General features: G+C 45.7%; 1 protein-coding gene across 1 annotated transcript in view; it reads right to left on the reverse strand.

Annotated features, from left to right (window-relative positions):
• Window positions 1–7,319: 7,319 nt before the first annotated feature.
• DPY19L1 (dpy-19 like C-mannosyltransferase 1) overlaps window positions 7,320–20,614 on the reverse strand; it is an 83,267-nt gene continuing 69,972 nt past the window's right edge. Inside the window, exons 17-23 of the mRNA XM_055135013.1 lie at window positions 19,420–19,444; window positions 18,763–18,882; window positions 17,444–17,618; window positions 16,319–16,418; window positions 15,214–15,339; window positions 9,726–9,917; window positions 7,320–8,340 (exon numbers count right to left, since the gene is read on the reverse strand). Coding sequence (XP_054990988.1) covers window positions 9,761–9,917; window positions 15,214–15,339; window positions 16,319–16,418; window positions 17,444–17,618; window positions 18,763–18,882; window positions 19,420–19,444 — 703 coding nt within the window. The 3' untranslated portion in view covers window positions 7,320–8,340; window positions 9,726–9,760. The remainder of the gene's footprint in view (window positions 8,341–9,725; window positions 9,918–15,213; window positions 15,340–16,318; window positions 16,419–17,443; window positions 17,619–18,762; window positions 18,883–19,419; window positions 19,445–20,614) is intronic.

A 20,614-nucleotide genomic window follows, 5' to 3' on the forward strand; every position in this document is an offset into this window, starting at 1 on the left:
CAGCTTTTCCCCCTAATCAGACTCCGTTAATTTGTAAGGTCAGATCTTTCTAGGACACTGAACTTTATTGTAAGTTAATATTGCCTTTCGAACCTCTCCTTATGTCTTTTGAATACTTTACTGTAAAGCAATGTCCTTTTTGCATGGACAAAGGAAGACAGTTAATATTATGCTTTTGTAACTTGGGATTTAATTGGCTTCGAATAATATTCATTCCTGGGCATCTGCTTTCTCGACTTAAGCCTCAGTTGCCCTTAGTTCCTAGCACCCCAAAAGCAGGATCCCAACAAGGAACTGAAGGAACCCAGGGCAAGCTCTGATCTACCCTGGCATCAATATAGGCCAGGCCAAAGCACCACGATTCTTAACTATAAGTTAAGAGCTTGATCATGGACAAATGCTGCCATGATCCAAAAGTAACGACAAGACTAGGACCCTGCTAGGGACAGGAAAGACTAATCTGGCCTGAGCACTGTAGTCTGAGATCAAGACGACCCCAGGAGAACAATTCTATAAGCTTAATGCATCTCTTACTGTGTCCATACAAAATGATTAATATTATGAATGCTTATATGTTAGTTGGACAAGAAGAGGAGAAACACACTCAGGGGATTCTGCTCTTGCTTGAGTGATCGTTATGCTGAAAGAGAATCTGTCCTAGAAGCAGCATCCCCTAAGGGAAAGAACTTTACTCCTCGTGATTGTGACCACACCTATGTGTAAGCCCCAACTCCTCATGCTTGGGGATTCAACTAGGCTATAAGAGTGGGCTGGGGGTGCCAGATCCAGATCCAGTTCCAGAGGAGAAGGAGAATGAAGTAGCATGGGGGAGGGAGAAGCTGAAGGAGAATCAGAGAAGAATGGAGATAGGAATGGAATAAACTGCAACTGAGACCAACCAGCCTGGCCCTCGTTCCTTCCTTCGCCTGCCTCATCATCGTCATCAACCTCCCTGGGATGGGGGAAGCGGTGTGAGACCACCGAACACGAGCGGCGGGAGTGGTAGAGCGCTGCAGCCCCTTTTTTGTATTTACACATGGTAGCTTTTCAGAAAGACCTCAGTTCTGAGGAGGAACTCCTGCCACCTGTGACAGCACAGAGAGGCCTGAGACACAGCAGTGTTCCTCTCCCGTAGGCCTGAAACTGTCTCACCCCAGAAATATAGAAGAACAGAGGGCCAGAGAGAGAGCACAGCCAGCGGAGTGCTTGTCTTGACGCAGCCCACTCCAGGCTGGCCCCTGACACGTTTCCCTGAGCCTGCCAGGAGTAAGCCTGTCATTACTACTCATTCTGTCATTACTGCTGTCACCCACGTCACATTAGGTAAGCGGGGATTTGAAGCCTTATGGGAAATGTTCCTAACCATGATTTATTTAAAAACAGGTCAGGTCAGACAAAGCAGAGATAAATTACTCTTGTTGGAGAAGCTGGGGTGTGACTGAAAAGGAGGTTTCCCTGTGTCTCAAAATGTGGGCAAGTGGCCAGAGGAGGAAGGTCTGTGAGGAAGAACAGGGAGAGCTTGAGGGAAAGATGTGGAGGTGGGGGTAGGACCTGTGGCAGCAGGACATGGGTACGAATCAGCGGGACCTTTCACCCACCCCACCCCACAGAAGCCCATGTGCATGTCAGTCTCTGTGGTGGTATCTGTGGGCTGACAGGGAAGCTGCCCGGTCAGCCCAGGGTGAGGAAAGAACAGCTGTGGGAAAGACAGAAGCCTGGGAGAGTCCCCTCAGCCATTTGAATTCTCAGATAAAGGCTGAGCCAAGAGAGCAGGTTAGTCTTGATGACCAAGAGTAAGATCTCACTGGAAACTTACATTGGAATGGAGAGAAATGGCTCCTGTTGTTGAGAGGACAAGGCATATAGAAAGGTGAAAGTGTCACCTTCTCCGTCATGTGCCACCTGACCATCTGCTGGTGAGAAACTTGGAAGTTCTGTACTCCAAGTCTGATCTCCTTGGTGGGAGTGGAACCGAGTCTTCTACACGCTGGCCTGGTGCCTGGCGGGCAGCAGGTTCTCCATACGTGGGGATACTCAACACAACCTTAACATGGTCGGTCATGAATATTCTTCAGAGAGCTTCAAAATGGATTTTCCTGAGAACCCATTGCTAGAATGTGGCCCAGATGTGCCTCAATGAAGCTGAGTACCCTTAGCTACCTGGCAGCGGCCTTGTGTGGGGAGGGCAAAGCCCTTCCATCCAGTCAAGGTAAAAGATGCATTCTGCAGTCAATGAATGTCTTCCAATTGGATTAAGATCCCAATGTCAGTGGCAAAATAGCAGGTATCATTATCAGGCTGGGTGAAAAAAATAAATGAATAATATTTACTAATAAAGGACTCAGCCATTCTTCAAAAAAAAATGCTTTTCACATAGACTGATCAAGCCTCCTACTTCAGGAAATTGAATTTGGTGGAAATCTCTGTTCAGCTTGATTTTTTTGGTTCCCATAGGAACCTCTTGGTGATAACAAAATTTGGATTTGTCAAGAGTCGACTGGAAACCACAGTGATTATCCACACCCATGCAAAACCAATGTCTGCCTCTCAAGTCTCCCACAGTACTGTTACCTCTGACTCACACTCTTGCTAGACAACTTTTACCACCATGTGATGGCCACTATCCTTCAGAACTTCCATGGGAGCCTGGCATTATGACGCTCCTTCCCGCCAGAAGGAACAGGGCTTTCCAGAGTGCGCTGAAGGTTAAATCCAGCTCCATGCCCAAGGAGTGTGAGCAGAGCTGCACAGTTCCAGCCAGACCCAGCAGAGCTGTTTGCTGCGCAGGGCCTGGGGGAGACGCAGCATCTCAGCTCTACTGAGCTCCATGAGCAAGCCACGTCCTCCCTGTCTGTATCTGAGACACTGGCTTCTTCTGGCTTAGCACCCCTTGAACAGTGTCTGGGTCTTCACCTAAGCTCAGGCCCGGCTTCTAAGATGGAACCCCACTTTGTCAGCCCTTCACCGGCCGAGCAGCCCAGGAGCTTCCATGCAAGGATTGTGACAGCAAAGGACATCACACTCCACTTCAGGTTCCTGCCATATGCTGCATGCACATATGATCCATTTCAACAGGTCGGAGCATCTACCATTGCCTACAGAATATCACTCCACACAGAATATCTGGAGCACATTTACCAAATATGGTAAACAGGGGAATTCTTCTAAAGTCACATCCCCTGGGACCAGAGAGATAATACAGTGGGTAAAGTGCTTGCCTTGCATGCAGCCAACCTGGGCTCGACCCCATATGGTCCTCTGAGCATCACCAGGAGTGATCCCTGAAAGAAGTGCAAGGAGTAACCCTGCACATAGCCAGGTGTGGCCCCAAACTAAAGATTAAAAAAAAAACACACACCACAATTAAAATCCTATCCACAGCTCCACCAATTTCAAAGGACCACGCTGAGCTTGAAAAAGCCCTTCGAGCTTGTCTGTCCCCTTATCTAGCATGTGACTAGCACTCTAATCTATCTGTATTCTCTTTTTCCATTATTGCTTTGCATTTGTGCCCCAGAATATGTCAACTTTGTTATTGAAATCACAGCACACACTTTTCTGCAAATTTCGTTTGGGGCTCTCACAGTATTTGTGAAACCTGTATGTTGTTGCTGCCAGCTGTTTGCAGATTTACACTTTCTACGGGGCCCTGCCTCAGTGTCTTTCCCACTCGACTATTTATTCCAGACACACATTGCAACCATTTCCCTGCTGTGATTTCTGCTGGAATGAACGATTGGCAGAGAACTTCTTATGCATTTCTCCTGATGCATGTGCAGGAATTATTTCCTGGGGTGTATATCTGAAGAGTGGAGGAGGTGGATCATAGCCTGTCTGGTCTAAGATTTGCCAGGTGCTGGTATTTCCAAAATGATCACTCTGCACCAGAGGAGAGAGGCCTGAGACTATTCTCTCTGCTCCCTGGGACTTGCACAATTTTACCAGTGTTCTGAGTGATAAGAGCATCACTGCAGTTTCATCTCCCTAACTATGAATTAGTTGATCTTACTGATCATGACCCATTTGTTTCCTTTTCTGTAAAATTTCATAAATTTGGCCAACTTTCTTAGAAGGTTCTTTGTTAACCCCCCTGCCCCCATTTGTACTGTTCTTTATTCTTCTAGCAATGTTGGTCACATTACACAAATTGAAAATAGTGTCTATATCTCATGGCTTGCTTGACTCTCTTCAAAATGTCTTTCAGTGAACATTTAATTATGAACACTTAGTGAATATTTAACACTTAGTGAACAAGTTAATTATTGTGGGATAACATTGGTTTTTCCTTCCTCCCTGGCCACTGGTAGCTTGTATTTGTTGATTTCCCCCAAACCTGTCAATTACCTTTGTTTCCTGATCAGACTCTGACTTATAAATATTCTTTCTTTTCTTTTCTCCTTAATGTCCTTTGCATGGTTAGTTATTTCACAGCAATTGCTTTTTGTGTGGATATAGGAAGACAGTTAAAAAGACAATCCTGTGGCTTTTAGAGTTGATTGACTCCACATAATATTATCTCCTGGACATCTGCTCTGTCAACTGAAGTCTCAGCTGCCCTTACTTCCTAGATCCCCAAAAGCAGGGTCCAGACAAGGAACTGGATGGACCCAGGGCAAGCGGTGAGCTATGAGCTACCCTAGCATCAAAATGGGCCTGGCCAAAGTGTCCTAATGCTTACCTATAAGTTAAGAGCTTGGTCATGGACAAATTCTGTCATGACCAAAAAGTAGTAACTAGATTTGCACCCTGCTGAGATTAGGAATGATAAATCTGGCCTGAGCACTGTAGTCTGAGTCTGTGGAGATGTCCCCAGGAGACACCTATTACTGTGTCCATACAGATTGATAAATATTAGGAAATAGAACTAAAGATGTTAATTAAGTTGCAGGTCTAAGGAGAGGAGAAATACACTATAAGGGCAGTTTTGCCCTGGTGGGCTGCAGGTGGTCGGGAAGACTGGAAAAACATTTTTGGTCACACTTCCCATGTGGAGACATGGTGAGAGGATAAAAAATAACGGCGGCTAGAATAAAGAAGGTTGCGGCGGGGGATTGAAGGAGAAGGAGAGAAGAAAGAGAGAGACAGCAGAGAGAGAGGAGACGGAAACAGCAGGAAGAATTGCGCGGTTAGAGAGAGATAGGCAGAGAGAGAGAGAGAGAGAGAGAGAGAGAGAGAGAGAGAGAGAGAGAGAGAGAGAGGGAGAGAGGGTTGGAGAGCGCTGTGAGATGAGACTGATTATATGGCAACCAATCAGAAATCATCTTGGCCCTCGTTCTTCCTTCATCCGTCCAAGGCAACAGCCATCCTGGGTGGAGAAGAAGCTCGAGAGCACTGAAGGCGGGCGGCGAGAGAGCCACTGGAGAGCCTGCAAATCCTTTCATGTGTAATCCAGATGCGCATGTGGGGCTTACACAGCACAAAAGGGGGATTTACATAGCTCCACGCTTGTGTGGGATTTACACAAATCACAACACAGCAAATTTAGTAATCTCTTTCCTTGTTACTTTGTTGGGAGTGGGAGTGTCAAAATCCCTTCTATAAGGGTAGCCTCCTTCCTTGAGGAAATAAAAGCATTACCCTACATTGCTTTCAAAGTTGTATGGAATAGTTTCTTACACTTTGGTCCTACATCTCCCTGGAATATTGTTTATAGATATGATTGATAGTACATCAATTCATTCTTTTCCACAACAACCATCAGCCTTACTTAAAAAAAAAAATGCGTACCTGGTGTTTCAGTGCTTTGCATATTCATCTCAACACCTCCGGAGAGGCAGTAAAAATGATTTGCCACATGGTAGGGGGGTAAAAATGCCCTATTCCAGGCTCTTAAGACATACCCTGATTATTCTTTAGCTACAAAATTTTATCTTTAGCTACTCAAGCTCCATGAAAAGGTCAATATGTTCATTAAACTATAGGTCACTTTGAGGAGAACTGGTATTTCTACCTCTCATTTTCAATTTACCTAGCTTGTTGTTTACATCTCTGTTCATGAATGTGAAAACTCGCAGCTCTTCTCCTATCTTATTAACTCCACCAGTTCTTGGCATTAATATTACAGTTGTCTAAAAAATGGGATTCTCTTATTACTTATTCTCAGGACGTCTGTATGCAATTGTAATAATCAGTATCTTGTTAGTAGAAGCTTTTAAAATGGTCTAGATATCTAGTTTTCTTTGAGGGGTGAGATGTCTTTTTATTATCAATTTAATTTCTCTGCTGGTGAATAATATTGCTTCTAATGCTTATTTATTGTTTGATCAGCTCAGCTTGCATTTTTGGGAAGAATTTAACTATTTTATTTATTGTTCAAATTTACTGGCACATTTGTTCACAAAATAGAAACTAAACCATTTGATTTCTACAGCTTTTTAAAAATGCCTTCTCTATTATCTCTTCATTTTGAACGATTTCAGACAACCAGCTTTAGCCTTGTTCACCTGTTTTCTATTTTATCAACATACATGGCTTCCTTTTCAGTTGATGGGAAGGGTGTCTATTTTGAGACTCACAACAGTACCTTTGGACTGTACCTCCACATGAAGAAGAAGGCAAGGAGGGAATTTTCTCTGGTCTCCTTGGATGGGCACTAACGCATCCAGCAGGGCTGCACCCCATGACCTAACCATCCTTCCAAAGCCTCACCTCCTCATACAGATGTCTTGGGCTTAACTTCAACCACGGCCCCACTACTGGCCAATTAGATGAGAAACAGTCTGCTAGAGCACTGTTAGGTGTTTCAATAAGTCTCCCGTTTGTGCACTGAAGCTGAGAGCTGCTGCCCCAGACACTTCATTCCAAGGATATCACAGAAGGAAGGCACTGCTGTGTGAAGGAATTAATTGTACAAGCATGAACTAAGCTAAACTGTCTTTCCTCCACGTAGACACACACACAAAAATAAATTAAGCTGATGCTTGTATCAAGCAAAAACATGAAGCTATAATTTAGGAAATGTCAAGAGACCAAACAGTAGTGGTTTAATGTATGAGAAAAGCTTTCAGCTACTCTGGAACTGTCTCCCTCAAAAAAGAGAAGGATGGTGTCTCTTGATGTAAGTAATAAAATAATCTAAGTGGCAATAAATACCATAAATACAAAAATAAGACAACGCACAATCCCAATACCTACACAACCAGGGTTGTGGTTAAAAAGTACTTCAGTGAAAGGGAATTAATCAGACTCACGGACCTCACCCACCAGAACTCTCCCCATTATCTGGCTGCAAAGCTGACAGAACAGTTCATGGTCCTTGCCAGGGACTGAGTCCAGATATGCCCAATGTCACAGAGGAAAAGGCAATCACAACCAAAAAAACCACTTTATCATCTTTTTTATTTAACATAGTACATGTAAACAACTGGCATAAAATTCATAAAAATACAATCCTCCTATGCAGTACCCCTTTATTCCTGAAGCATCCTCCCACTTTTTCCTCTACATTTTTTAGAGGTGTTCCTGACTTTGTTATTCAAATTTCATAACAATAATTATTTTTATCATCTTTTTGCCCACTTTCTTCACATTAAAGCAAAAATATTTCAAAAGCTAAAAATATGTAAAAGACTGAGCTTTAATACTGCTTTGTCATGGATACAGAGCCTATACTACTCCATGTTGCCACAAAAGATATTTACAATCTACAGCACCGGCCCCTTCCAGCCAGGACAAAGGCGGCAAGTGCGAGAGGCCCAGGCCTAAGTCTGACTCAGCTGAACACAGCTGGCAGGTGGGTCACGTTAATACAGATTGTTACAAAGGCTTCTTCTGGAACCAAAAGCAAATCCAACAATTCTGAAAGCTTCCAAGTAGACCTAACGGGATTCTTGATGTTCTCACTATGTAGAAACCACGTGAACTTGTTAGGAAAGAAGTTACTGGAAGGTGACAGAATGCAGAATAACTTTAAAAGGAGGACTTGGAAAAAGAAGCAACTGAGATCATAACTGAGTCGGCCGTCTAGGGCGAGGGAGGACCTGTGCACGCAGATGCACCCCTACCGCCCCGGGCTCTGGTGGCCTCGTTGCTCCACCAGTTGTCCTGTCCCCAGAAACTGGCAGAAGCCCAAGAAAGAGGTCGCCCGGCAACTGAGAAAGGGGGCGGTGAGGGTGGGAACGGGGTGCGGGGCAGGGCCCCTTGGGAAGCAGTGCCCCAAGATACGGCTGGCAGCGGGGCTGTGCACTCGGGCAGGGTGACGCTGTCCAGCAGTGCTCCCAGACCGCTGTCCTGCCCGGGGCTGGCACCAGGAGAGGACAGCTGCTCTTCGGCGGTTCCCGGGGCACCAGAGAGCATCCCTGAGGTGTCGTCTCAAGGACAATCCATAAGGAGGGGCGCTGCCTGTGGCCAAGAAAGAGAGTCTGTCGTTAACAGGGCAGGCCACCAGCGTGGTCGGCTTAGAATTAAAAATCTGAAATCGTTTCTCACAGCTCCAAAGAGTTACTGATTTGAAGAATCTCATTTCACACAAATTACTTCTAAGAAAGAAAAAATCATAGTAGGAATTCAAAGCAGGCTTGGAAAGTTTTCAAAATAAGCAGGAAGGAAAAGATAAAGAGGAAGACTGAACTCATTCAGTCTTCATATATTTACTCAGTCATCATACAGAAAAGATTATTTCTGAAACCAGAATTATAGCATAAAGCTTTTGTCTTATTAAAGATAAAAAATTAAAAGATAAATACAGACTCAATTATTATTTACTTTTTGATGATAATTAGCTGTTTATTTTTTATCTAAATAAAGAGAAACTACCACATACTACAGTCTACTGTTTCACTGTAAATGATCTCTATTCAAATACACATTAGTTTCTAGATGTACTACTATGTTTGCGGTTGTTCAAGATAGTTTTTCTTAAAACCACAACATAAAAACTTCGTAGTGGTATTAGAGATATTAAAATATAAACATGAATTATACTAAAATGAGAAAAATATACAATTTAAAAAAATAAGTATACGTACTTCATAAGCAAATAAATGAGAGAGCAACACTTATTTGACAGAGTATCTTGGGAGGGGAGGGAAAGAAAGCAAGCAAGAAAACTGTAATGTCACATGGTTGGTACAGGATTTGGTACTAACCACCAGGCCCAAGAGTCTGAATTAATAATGCACAAGAGATGCTTTGTCAAACGAGAATAAAAGAGGGGCCAGAGTGATAGCACAGTGGGTCAGGTGCTCACCTGTTCTATCCCCTGCATTCTATATGGTCCCCTGGGGTAACCCTGAGCTTCTCTGGGTGTGACCCAAAAAGAAAAAAAACAGCGAGAAAGAAAACAAAGGAAAAGGAATAATTGTAATAGGTGGAAGCTCCACATCAAAATGATGCCCGCCCACGTGCACGTGCTGCAGCTGTCGAGGGGCAAACAGGTGTCGGGGCCAACAGGACAGGGGCACTTCCGGCAACAGAAAAGGCAGAAATGCTCTCAGAGGGGCGAGAGCAGTCCACCGGACTTGGAGCTGACTGCCCTGCTATTATTCTCATCATCAAACCAACCCAGGTTTTGTATATAGGCGGTTTTGCTCACATTCACACAAACACGTAATGCAAGCATATCCTCATTTGCATAGCAAATTTCAAGGGATGCACTGAAACAGTAATTGAAATAGAAGTATTTTTACAATCAATGTGACACTGATATTGACCAAAACATATCATCTATTTGGAAAAAGGTCCCGTGAAAGTTCTGGTGGCTGAAATGAAAAGCACCGTTGGCAGACCTGAGGAGCAGTGCTGGCACGGCCTTGGCAGGCAGTCACTCTTTTATGACTTCTAAGACTTTGTAAACACTGTTCTGAAACACGGTGGTGAAGTGAGGCTTGGACTCCTTCACCAGGAGGTTACACAGGGGCGGCTTCCCAACGTTAGCGGGGTCTTCCACATCCCAGATTTCAGGCATACTGCAACCAGGCCTGGAAAATGAAGGCACAGATTGAATATCCACAGCATGGAATACACGTCACCGGAGTCAGCTCTGACATATATGCCATGTTAAATAATGATAAAGCTGAGCACCTCGTTATAGTTTTCACCCTGGATCTTGGTCTTCGCCACCCCCCACCAGTTTTTATAAAATCCTACGACATTTATTTCCTTGTAACCTGTCATGTTTCCTCTTCAGAACAACTGAATCCCAGAAAGGTGATTGTAAAGAAAGAAACAGACCAACAAAACACATGGTTCAGGTGGAGAGGTGAGAGAGTTTGGCTGGCAGTTCACTCAGATCTTCTCTCACATTAGTGAAATGGAAACGCCACAACAGTGAAGGACTCCGAGACAGATTTAACATATAGCACTGGGCCTCGCGCACGGGAAGGGGCACTATCCGGATTTTTAAAACCATAATTGGTAAACATGCCGAGTTTACACTAACTAGCTTTACATCAACTGTATTTCTGAATGAGTCCATTTAAGGAGAAATACATACATTATATATGCATAATTATTAATAATTATACACGTATAATTATTAATTCAAAAGCAATGTATTTTTATAAAGAATGGTGTGATAGCAGTATCAGGTGGTACTCGCCCTGATACGTTCTTCAAGCTAACTGTAGCAATTATATTAAAACAAGAATGGTTTTATGGTGCTGGAGTAATAGTACAGTGGGCAGGGCTCATGTCTTGCATGCAGGTTCCATCTCCAAAACAAAACAGAAGAACTGTTCTATAGATATCACTATTCACTCTGGCTAAGGTTTCGATCTGATTATTTTGAAACTGAAGACAATAAAACCAAGAGAAAATGATAGGCTGAAACTACTCCTCATTCTGGGGCCTAGGGTCCATACCTGACAGTACTCAGGGCTTCCTCCTGGCTCTGGGCCCAGGGGTCACCAGCCAGGCTGGGTGTAGAGGCACAGGCCTGTCCCGTCCCCTGCTAGTTCTCAGAAGCACTCTGCAGCAATCCTGTGTACATCCTGCTCAACCTTCTTCCATCCATGTTCAGACTCACCACACATGAAACACAAACTTAGGCCTGTTTTTCTTACATAAATGTACCCCATACAGATGCTCCTGGGTTGATCTCCAAAAATGGAAATTATCTTGGGATTTCTTACCAAAAAATAAAGAAGTGGCCATTTTTCCATATCAGCATATCAAGATCTGTTTTATTTGTTTTGATAGTGGTTGCTGGCTCTGCGCTGCTATTCAGCCCCATCTCCTGAGGTGGGTACTGCAAGGGTGCACCATGTTGCTGTTCTGAAACGACGCCGCTCCCTCACAGCAGCACTACTGCTCTAGCAAAGAGCTATCCAGACGGCAAGGGGCCTCCCCGAAAGGCGCCACAAAGTACATGGCACACCATGTGCACAGGGTGCCACGCTACTGACATGTCAGGGCAGGAGCGACCTGCCAATTACTTTTCTCTCACACGGGACACTGGAGCAGTGGAATAAACTCAAACCACAGACTGCCCAGATTCACAGTGCAACTGCTCGTAGAAAGAGGGCCGAGCATCCAACAAGCTCCATCTAAGGGTGGACACCCTTTAATCCTTACCTGGGCTTCTAGAAGCTTCCCCCAGCTAGCCAGCTATGGCCTTTAAGAGCATTAGTGAAAATCTAAAGAATTCTCTGAATTCATATATTCCAATTCTCGAATACATTGAAATTATGTGAGAGAGAAAAAAGGAGAGGAATGAGAATGAAAGAGTAACTAAAACTCATTTGCAATGAGCGTTTGAGTACACTTCACTTTGTTTTTGAACACAGGTGCCAATCATTTCAAGCCACATAATCAAGTCACTTGTAAATAGGATCCCACGTAATGTTCATCAATGTGCCAAGCACTGGGATCGCATTAAGAAAAAATTACTCATCATCCTCATCCATTCTTCTGTTTAAGCCCCCACTGATCCCTGTTCTGACATATCCAAGTCTGTCCCAGTAACCCACACAGGGCTCTGGCTGGCAGAACTGGAGAGAGATCAAGGTGATGGAATGACACATCCCATATCCGGGGGACCCTCTGCCAAGACACTTAGTTGTTCCTTCAGCAAATGGGAACACTTTCCTGGCTTCAGCTCCCTGTCAGGGCAGAAAGTGCAGCTTGTGTTTTGCTTCAAGATTTAAGCAGAAATACACCTGTCTGAGGCTTCCTGAAATTCACAGTCAATCTAATGTTTAAGACTTGGTAGTTGGCAGAGAGGCACTGAGATGGGAAGAGATGAGATATGGTCCCTTGCTGAGCTTCCTCTCTCTCCACCTCTGTGGAAACAAACCCAGGAGCAGGTGGGGTCCAGGGGAGGAAACCTAGTGCACAGCCCAAGCCAGCCCCAGCTCTTATCCTGTCCCAGCCGAGGTGGAGGTGAGCTGGGGCGCTCACTGCAGTTGCATGTCCAGAGCGGAGCTGCTTCCACTGGGGTTGCGATCCCATGGACTCAGGTATTAAATGTGGGAGTTGTGAAATATCTGTTTACAAATGGGTTTTACAGGGGGCCATACAAGTGGCAGGGTATGTGACTTGCATGTGGCTGAATTGTCCAGCATCCCACGGGGTTCCCCATCCTGCCAGGAGTAGAGCAAAGAGCAGAGCAGAGCCAGGAATAAGCCCTGAGCATGGCGGGGTATGGCACCCAAAACAAACAAAAACAATAACAAGAAAGAACTTTACAGAGTCAACAATAATGTAAGCAGAAGACCCAATCACAGCCAACTCATAAGTGTATTAGGACTGGAGACACAGCACGGCAGGGAAAGTGCTCGCCTTGGACCCAGGCCAACCTGGTCCTATCTCTGGTACTGCCAGGAGCGATCCCTAAGTGGAGGAGCCGGGGCAAGTCCTGAGCACTGCTGCTGGGGACGGCCCCCAAGTCAAAGAATTAAAAAAACACAAAACAGGCCTGTCCAAGTAGGATTGAACCTGGGGACCCTGGCGGAGGGAAGCTGACACTGGGAAGGACCAGTGCTGGAACACTATGCTTGAAATTCTATTATGAACAATAAACATGGTGCCTTAAAAAATAAATTAAGAATATATCATTTATTTTCAGTAATTATTTTGCTTGTATATCTATTTTATATACCACGGTTGCTTAAAATTTTGGGGGTCAAAAAAGGGCCATGAGTGGAAAGAATTCAAGCGCTCCCGCTTAGTGTGAAGGGTCCACATTCTGCCTCCGAGTTGTCTTCCCACCCCTTCTTGGGCACAAGAAGCAGTGCTCTCCCGTCGAGCAGGAGGCTCCTACAGCAGGCATGCCCAAGAAAAGCCGCCAGCAGCTCAGTCACACGAGACCCCACTGTACAAGTCTCCCAGTCCCAACGCCAGCGTCTACAAACAAGAGGAGGAACCACCTTGCATAAAGGTTCCTTGTTAATTCGAGTGAAAAGGTCACAAAATGTTGAGTTTCTGTTCTGTTATCCTACAGGTATCTCAGGATGGCAAAACTGAAGGGAAGGCCAAAAAGGCATCCCGGTACTGGCAGAAATTTCTGGCAGAAGGCCAGGAGCCAGTGCAAAGGGCTGGGCACAGGCGTGACCCCCCACCACTTGGCTCCCTGACACCACCAGGTCCACCCTCCAGATCACTGCTTAGGAGCCCTCCCCCACCAACAAAAATCTCTGTGAAGAAGCTGAATTCTTCCAGATACAAATACAAATATCAGCCTGCCAGTCACTCATTACAACGTCCTCATAAGATTATTAGGAAAAATATTTACAGTTTTGGGACCGGGGAGATAGTACAGTGGGTATGGTGCTTGCTATGAACTCGTCCAACGATATGCAGCCAACGATGCTGGTTTGGCCCAGCATCCCATATGGTTTCCTGAGCCCGTCAGGAGGAATTCCTCAGCACTGAGCTACAAGGAACCCCTGAGCAGAGCCAGGCATGGCCCCAAAACAAAACCAAAACCAAACCAAAACAAAAAATGTTTACAGCTTTTTGATAAAATATAAAGTTAATTAAAGGGAAGTATAGAAACTTCATATATATTCTGAATGTTCTTAAGAACATACTGCAAAGTATCTACGTTATGCCACAAGAATCATTTTTATTGGTCCTAATTAAATTCAAGTCTTCCAGCACATATTCCTAGAAAAATCACCCAATAATAACCAATCGCTATTTGAGCTCTCTTATGTGCATATCTTTGTAGATACTACAAAGGCAAAACTATTTTCATCCCATGTCAGCGAGTAAGTAAGTATCCCATTATTTTATCTCAGCACCGTGGTGTACTATTGAACTAGGTGGTGCAGAACTTGACCAAGTAATAAATACCACAATCCCCTAGAGAATTTTCCTGAAACACTGAGAATCTGAACAGAAGTAGGTAGTTCCCACAGAGTCTCAACTTTGGATGAAGCCTCTCTTGCCTGGGTTCTTGCCCACTCCATGGCGCACACGTGCTCACAAGCTCTCCTTGTGGGCTGTCATCTGAATTCTGTGGAGACCCTGTACAATCCACAAGCCCCAGAGAAAACAGGTCACCTCAATTCACCCTCCCACTTGATCAAGATGGCACGGCCAGAAAGGCGTCTCTGGGATTCAGTGCTGAGAGGGGCCCTGTCACAGGTGTGGGCTGTAGCCAGGGGACCCTGACCACACTATCAGTGGCCATGACATTTCCTCTTCGCTGGAAAGCTTTGGGAGAAGATGCATTCAACCTTAAAGAGGTTCTTAATTATAGTGAAGGACATAGAAACCATCTGGAATATTACTAATCAGGATCAGTTTGATACCTTTAAGGTACATATAAAAAAGGAGGAAGGTGGGGAGGATAGGATGGGGGTGGTGGGAGGGATACTGGGAACATTCGTGGTGGGAAATGTGCACCAGTGGAGGGTTAGGTACTACATTATTTTATGACTGAAACGTAATCAGAAAAGTTTGTAAGTCTGTAACTGCAACCATGATGATTCATTTAAAAATTTTTAAAAAATTAAAAAAAACAAAACTCAGGACTTACTCATGACTGTGCTCAGGAATCACTCCTGGTTTGTCAGGGAGCATATGTGGTACTGGGGTGAGCAAGGCGAGCACCTACCTGCTGTACTAGCTCTCCAGTCCACCATTTTAAGGGAAACATATTTAAAATAATTAGAAAATAAAGAAAACCTCCAGTTTAAATCATTAAGTAATTTCTCCTCCCCTTTTATCTAAATGTTACTTGCATCTCAATGGGACAAGTAAAGAACTGTCATGAAACTGAATTTAGTTTTCGTATTTATGAATATATAATTTTAACTGATGAATACTTACTTGGATCTTCTTATACACCAAGATTCCTCTAGAATGTAATAATTCACTTGTAATTTTACCAATTCTCGCTTAACTTCTTCAGCTGTTTTTCGACTATACATTGAATATACTATTTTTGTTCTGGCTCTTTAAAGAAAAAGAAAGGATACAATTAAACTATTACAAAGAAAGTAGTGAATGCAATTAGAAGACAATGCAGAACATAGCTAGGCTTTGGGGGGAAAAGCCAATATGCTTTCAGATACCATCTATGTCAATGATAGAGATAAAAGACACACACACAAACACACCAGCTCTCCCAACTCTAAGACCAAACAAATTAGCATTAAATGGCTCTCCACTTTATTTCTAGACTTGAAAACAACAACCACCACTAAATCCCCCTCCCCCAAACCTTCCTAAACTATTAAACACAATTGCTCTGGAAATTTGCTTGCTGAAATTGATTTTTTTTTAACCCTAAAAGGATTTTTATGTCTAAAATGTATGTCTTATTGTTCCACAAAAGAAGTAATCCATCTACATTCACTTAGGAAATGAGTGGCTGGACCAATTCCAGAAAGTGCATCAAAATTAAATCTATTTACTTTCCCCAAAGAACACAAGAATCTAACATGAAAACTAGTAATAAGCAAAAAAAAGCAAAAAAAATAAAAGGATCATTCTAGTAGGCTACACTGGTAACACACACACACACACACACACACACACAACACAAAACAAAGCAAAACAAAACAAATCCTCCACCTTCTTAAAAATCAAGGGAAATGGTTCTAACAAAAAAAAAAATTAATGAAAATTATACAGGCTAAGCAGCCTGTAGAAGTTTGGGATGACCGTGACTGACAAGGACCTACAAGTCCGGAGCCCAGCCACCCTGAAAAAGGTCACGAGGGTGTGACTTCTCCCTGCTGCAGAGCAGACAGAGCCCTGAGGAATGTGGGTCCCCCATCTCGGAGTCTCTGGCTTCCTGTCTGGCCGGCAGCCTCTGCTGGGCATTCCTCTCTTCTCTGACACATAAGTCTGAGCTCGACAGATCCACTTGAAAACAGCCTCTCAATATCTGCTGGCCCCTTCCCACCGCTTGAGTGAGGCGTGCACTCACCGCAGGCCTGCGTCCTCGTAGTGCGGGTGGTTCACCACGGGCCGCAGCGCCGAGAGCTTGACGCTGGCCATGGTGGGCATCGCCCCCGCAAACACCGCATCTGCAAGGCAAGGAGGCAGGGCTGGGAAGGCGCTCCTGGCCAGTGGCTTGAGTCCACGCAAGTACCTCACGGGGGTTGGGGGGGGGGTGTTTGGGGGTGGGAGGGGAGAGGCTGAGGTCCAAAGCTGTCTGCGACTGAGCACGCTGCCGACACAGACCAGGAGTTCCCAGCATCGGTTGCCTCATGAATAAGTGCTCCTCTTACTGGACAGCCAGCTGAAGTATAATAGGAATGCTGGCAAAAACAATGAATATCTTGGGCTACAGTGCCCGGCAGGACAGCAAGTGTGCGCCACTAGCGGTAAGCACAGCATTCCTGTGTTCCAGCCTCGAGGCCAGGCCCAAAACGAGGGCTGGGAAGCAGGCTCCTGAAATCAGTGAGAACCTGTTTCTCTCACGCCTGAACCCAGCCTCCTGCACGCAAGCATGTGCTCGGGCCCACAGAGCTCCTTCCCGGGCTGGGGCCAGCACTGAAGGCATGGCCCCAGTCACTGGGAAGGGGCCGGGCGGGGCGGGTGTTGAGCTGTAGGGTCTGTGGCCCCGTGTGGCCAGAGAGGTCCCAAATCCTCTGAGCAGAGCTTGGGAAGAGCCCCTGCTGACCACAAAACACCTTTCTGGGCTTGACGGAAGAAGGGCCAACGGAATAGGCAAATTCCATACCATCAAGGGAGACCTGAGTCACTTGAAACTCATGAAAAAAAACCCTTCTTTTGCAGGCACGGGAAAACATCACTCTCCACAGGTCCATTCAAGGAGAAATATGAAGGGCTAAGATTATTATTTTGCATTGTGGCATACGAAATAGGATGAACATTCAAAAATAATAATTTATGGAAAATAGCAAAACAAATGAGTAGGTGAAGTGGGTGGAATTTTCTCTGCAGCATGTGAGACGAACTCTCCGGACCTGGCAGCAGCTCTCTGAGACAGATATGGCCGCTGCAGAGTGAACTGGACTCAGGATTGTCGCTGTGGCTACAGAAACTTGATGAGAAGCGCTAGCTACAAACAGGACTTTCTCCTTACCTGGTTTTGTACTATATTTGATCCATTCTATAAGTTCTTCTTGAGGCAAATTGCTGAATTCCCCTACAATATTCCACTGGGTTTGCAGGTTTGCTGAACCTTGTATTGACATAGCAGCTAATACAGCAAAAACAACAGCACCAGGATGTACTTTGCAGAAGAGCCATGCAAAAAGCTGAAGTGGAATAAAGAGCACATTGGTAACTGTGAACACGGAGCAGCACGTTCTTCCCAAGAGGAACACGGTCTCTGCGGGATTCCCAGGTAAAGGACAAACTACACGAAGGAAAAGTTCCAGCAATAATGACACCAGGGATCAAAAGACCCCCCATCAGCCCTAGCTAGGTGGACACGGCTCACAAAGGTCTCTCAACTTGTTCCACCTCGAGACTTAGGAAAAGGCCCACGGCATACTTTCCCTGGCTTCGCTCAGGATGAAGAACGTTAAGATTCCCTGTTCAAGTCCCTATGAATCGCAAGACAGATATAGAGCTTGCCGCTAGGGAAGGTCCTTGGGAGTGTGGAATCTGGGGGGCCCCCCCGCAGGCCCTGTTCTGACCTGTCAGGGCAGCCTCAGCCAATGGCCGCTCCGGCTCTCCACACCCAGACTGCCCCTTTCTCAGAAAGAACGCTGTCCCCGTCACTCGCTCTGGCCCAGGGCTTCTCACTGGCCTGCAAAGCTGCATTTCAAGCTCCTCGAGGGCCCAGCATGGAGAGTTTTTGTAGCTTTTTCTACCGGCCACCCTGCCCTCCTCCGTCCAGCACGGAGCAATGCTTGGCAGACTATCGCACACCGTGGCTGGCCGGGTACGAGCGGGGACACGGGAGAAGGTCTACAAACACAGAAAATGGGCAGCAGATCCCCCAGATGCTTCAGTGAGATTGTAAGAAATAAAAAGACTATGGACATAAATGTGCACACAAGTGAATTTTTAGAAATTACGCTTGATACCGAAAAGAATTTGTGACTTGAAATTATTAGAATTCTTTGTGACAGAAATGTCAAAACAAAAATTATTTCCATAATTAAGCTCTGCTTTCTCTCAACATCTGTAATGATCATTCACGAATCCTGCCTGCACTGATCTGTTTGTCGTATGCTAATGACTGACTCAGAATTTGGAAGAACAAAAACTAATGGGCTTTTGGGGCCTTACCCTTTAGGAAAGATCAGTACACAAACACAAATAATTTTAATTATGCCACTTTTAAAGAACTTTGGCTAATTCAGTAGTATCTTAGGGTCACTCCATGACAAAGGTGGGGGAGAATGATCTGAGCACCCGTAATCCATGCAAAGGCGGGTGGTTCCACCTTACCTGTCTTGAGCAGATCAAGGAAGCCATAATGCACATGTGTGGTGTCAGGAAGAGTTTCAGTCTCATAATTAAAATGCCCAGGGCTGTGTATGCTAATAGCTGCAGTGCATGATAAACGAGCTGAAAGAAAGAATATCCTTTTCACTCCTGCTATTCATGGAATTCAAGAACAGAGCCCACCCTAATCTGTTGAATATATAGGGAAGAGTATTTTGAAATTAGACCTTGATCTCTGAAACAAGACTTAAAATCACTTTCACACCTCTCAGCTGTGAGGGCTGACACGCTCGGTCACCGGGAGCTGCTGCGTCACATCCACAGCCCACGTCTCTGAACCCACAGCTGCTGCCTGAGGAACACCCCAAGGAATAGCCATCGAGCCACAGGGCAACCCTAGGAGTGGTCCTGTCGGGCCTCGGGACAGGCCCATCACATGTGCATCCTCTCGGCCCCAGTAAACCCCACTGTGTGTGCGGCTGGCCCTGCAGAGCCTGCGGGGACAGAGACAGCCATGTGTCAACTCACACTCCACTGAAGACGACCAGGGCGCCAGCCCACACACCCACCAACTGGAACCAGAAAAGCCCAAATAGATACAAACTTTGAAACAAGTAAGGATAAAATGCAAGTGAAATTTTAGCAATGCTTTATCTTTACCTCTCCATGATCAAACTGCTGCTTCCTGCAATGAAAAAATAAGATCATTAAATCTGATTCAGGTACTTCAATTACATACATTCTTCTCTTTCAAAGAGGAGTTTTACAGCTTCTGTGTTTCCTCAGGACACCTGTATGTAGTAAGAATAACTAAAACTGATAAACACTGAGTTCCTGCAGTCCCTTCAGACAATGTGTCTCTGAGAAAGAGCGCTCTGTGCCACCTACCTGGCTCTCTGGCTACTCAGCACTCGGGCAAAAGCCATCAGTGGCAAGGCCCAAACCATCCTGGTGACCCCCACAAAGTGGGGCGGGTGGAGAAGGCTTGGGAAGCTTCCCAGTCCCACCCTGTGAGACGGGAGCTGCTTGAGACTGTGATGTCTCAACCCGGACCCACGAGCACCCAGCGCCCATCTGCTCCCTCCCATCCCCACCTGCCCACCTGCCTGCTCTCATCACTGGGCTGAGAGCCATCTTTGTGAAAATGGAAAGGTTGCCAGCTGCCCACGGTCTGACCTGGCAACCCCACTTCAGAATAAGACCCATGAACTCTTGCCACACCACACGGGCTCTCCCAGCTGACCCCACTTTTCAGCCTGGAAGCTCCTTTCCGCCAGCCCCTGCCTCCCCTTCCCCCCACGACACTCATGCATCCCACAGACAGAGGCACCTACACGCCCCTCTCCTTGGTCACGCTCTCCCCCGGAGCATACACCTTGCAAAGTGCCGGTTTACTTGGCTGTTATATATCTCTCCCCACTGAAAACAAACACGTTCCAGAAGCGCCCAAGGCCCAGTCCAGGGTCCGTTCACTCACACCCTGCACTGGGCACCGAGAACCCTGAGAAACAGCCGCACACGGGGTAGAGCAATCTTTGGCCTCACTGAGCAGCTGAGGGACAGAAAGCCAGCAACCAGAAGCTGGGCGTTCTGGTGAGCAACGCGGCTGGAAAATGCTCTGGACCCGAGACCGGGCCAGCAACACGGGGGATCCAGACGGAGGAGGTACAGCCGGCACACCTTCTCCAGAAGGTGCCCCGGTGACACTGAGCAGCAACTAACACGGCTCCGGGATGCGGGACTGGGACAGCTCTGAACCGCGTGGCCATGTTAGCAGCCGCGTGACCTTTTCTAAAAACTGAAAACATACAATCTTTTAATGGAAAACTAATTATCAAATGCTTCCTTAGTAGGG

This window comes from Sorex araneus, chromosome 1, assembly GCF_027595985.1.
Source record: "Sorex araneus isolate mSorAra2 chromosome 1, mSorAra2.pri, whole genome shotgun sequence".
NCBI classification, from domain to species: Eukaryota; Metazoa; Chordata; class Mammalia; order Eulipotyphla; family Soricidae; genus Sorex; species Sorex araneus.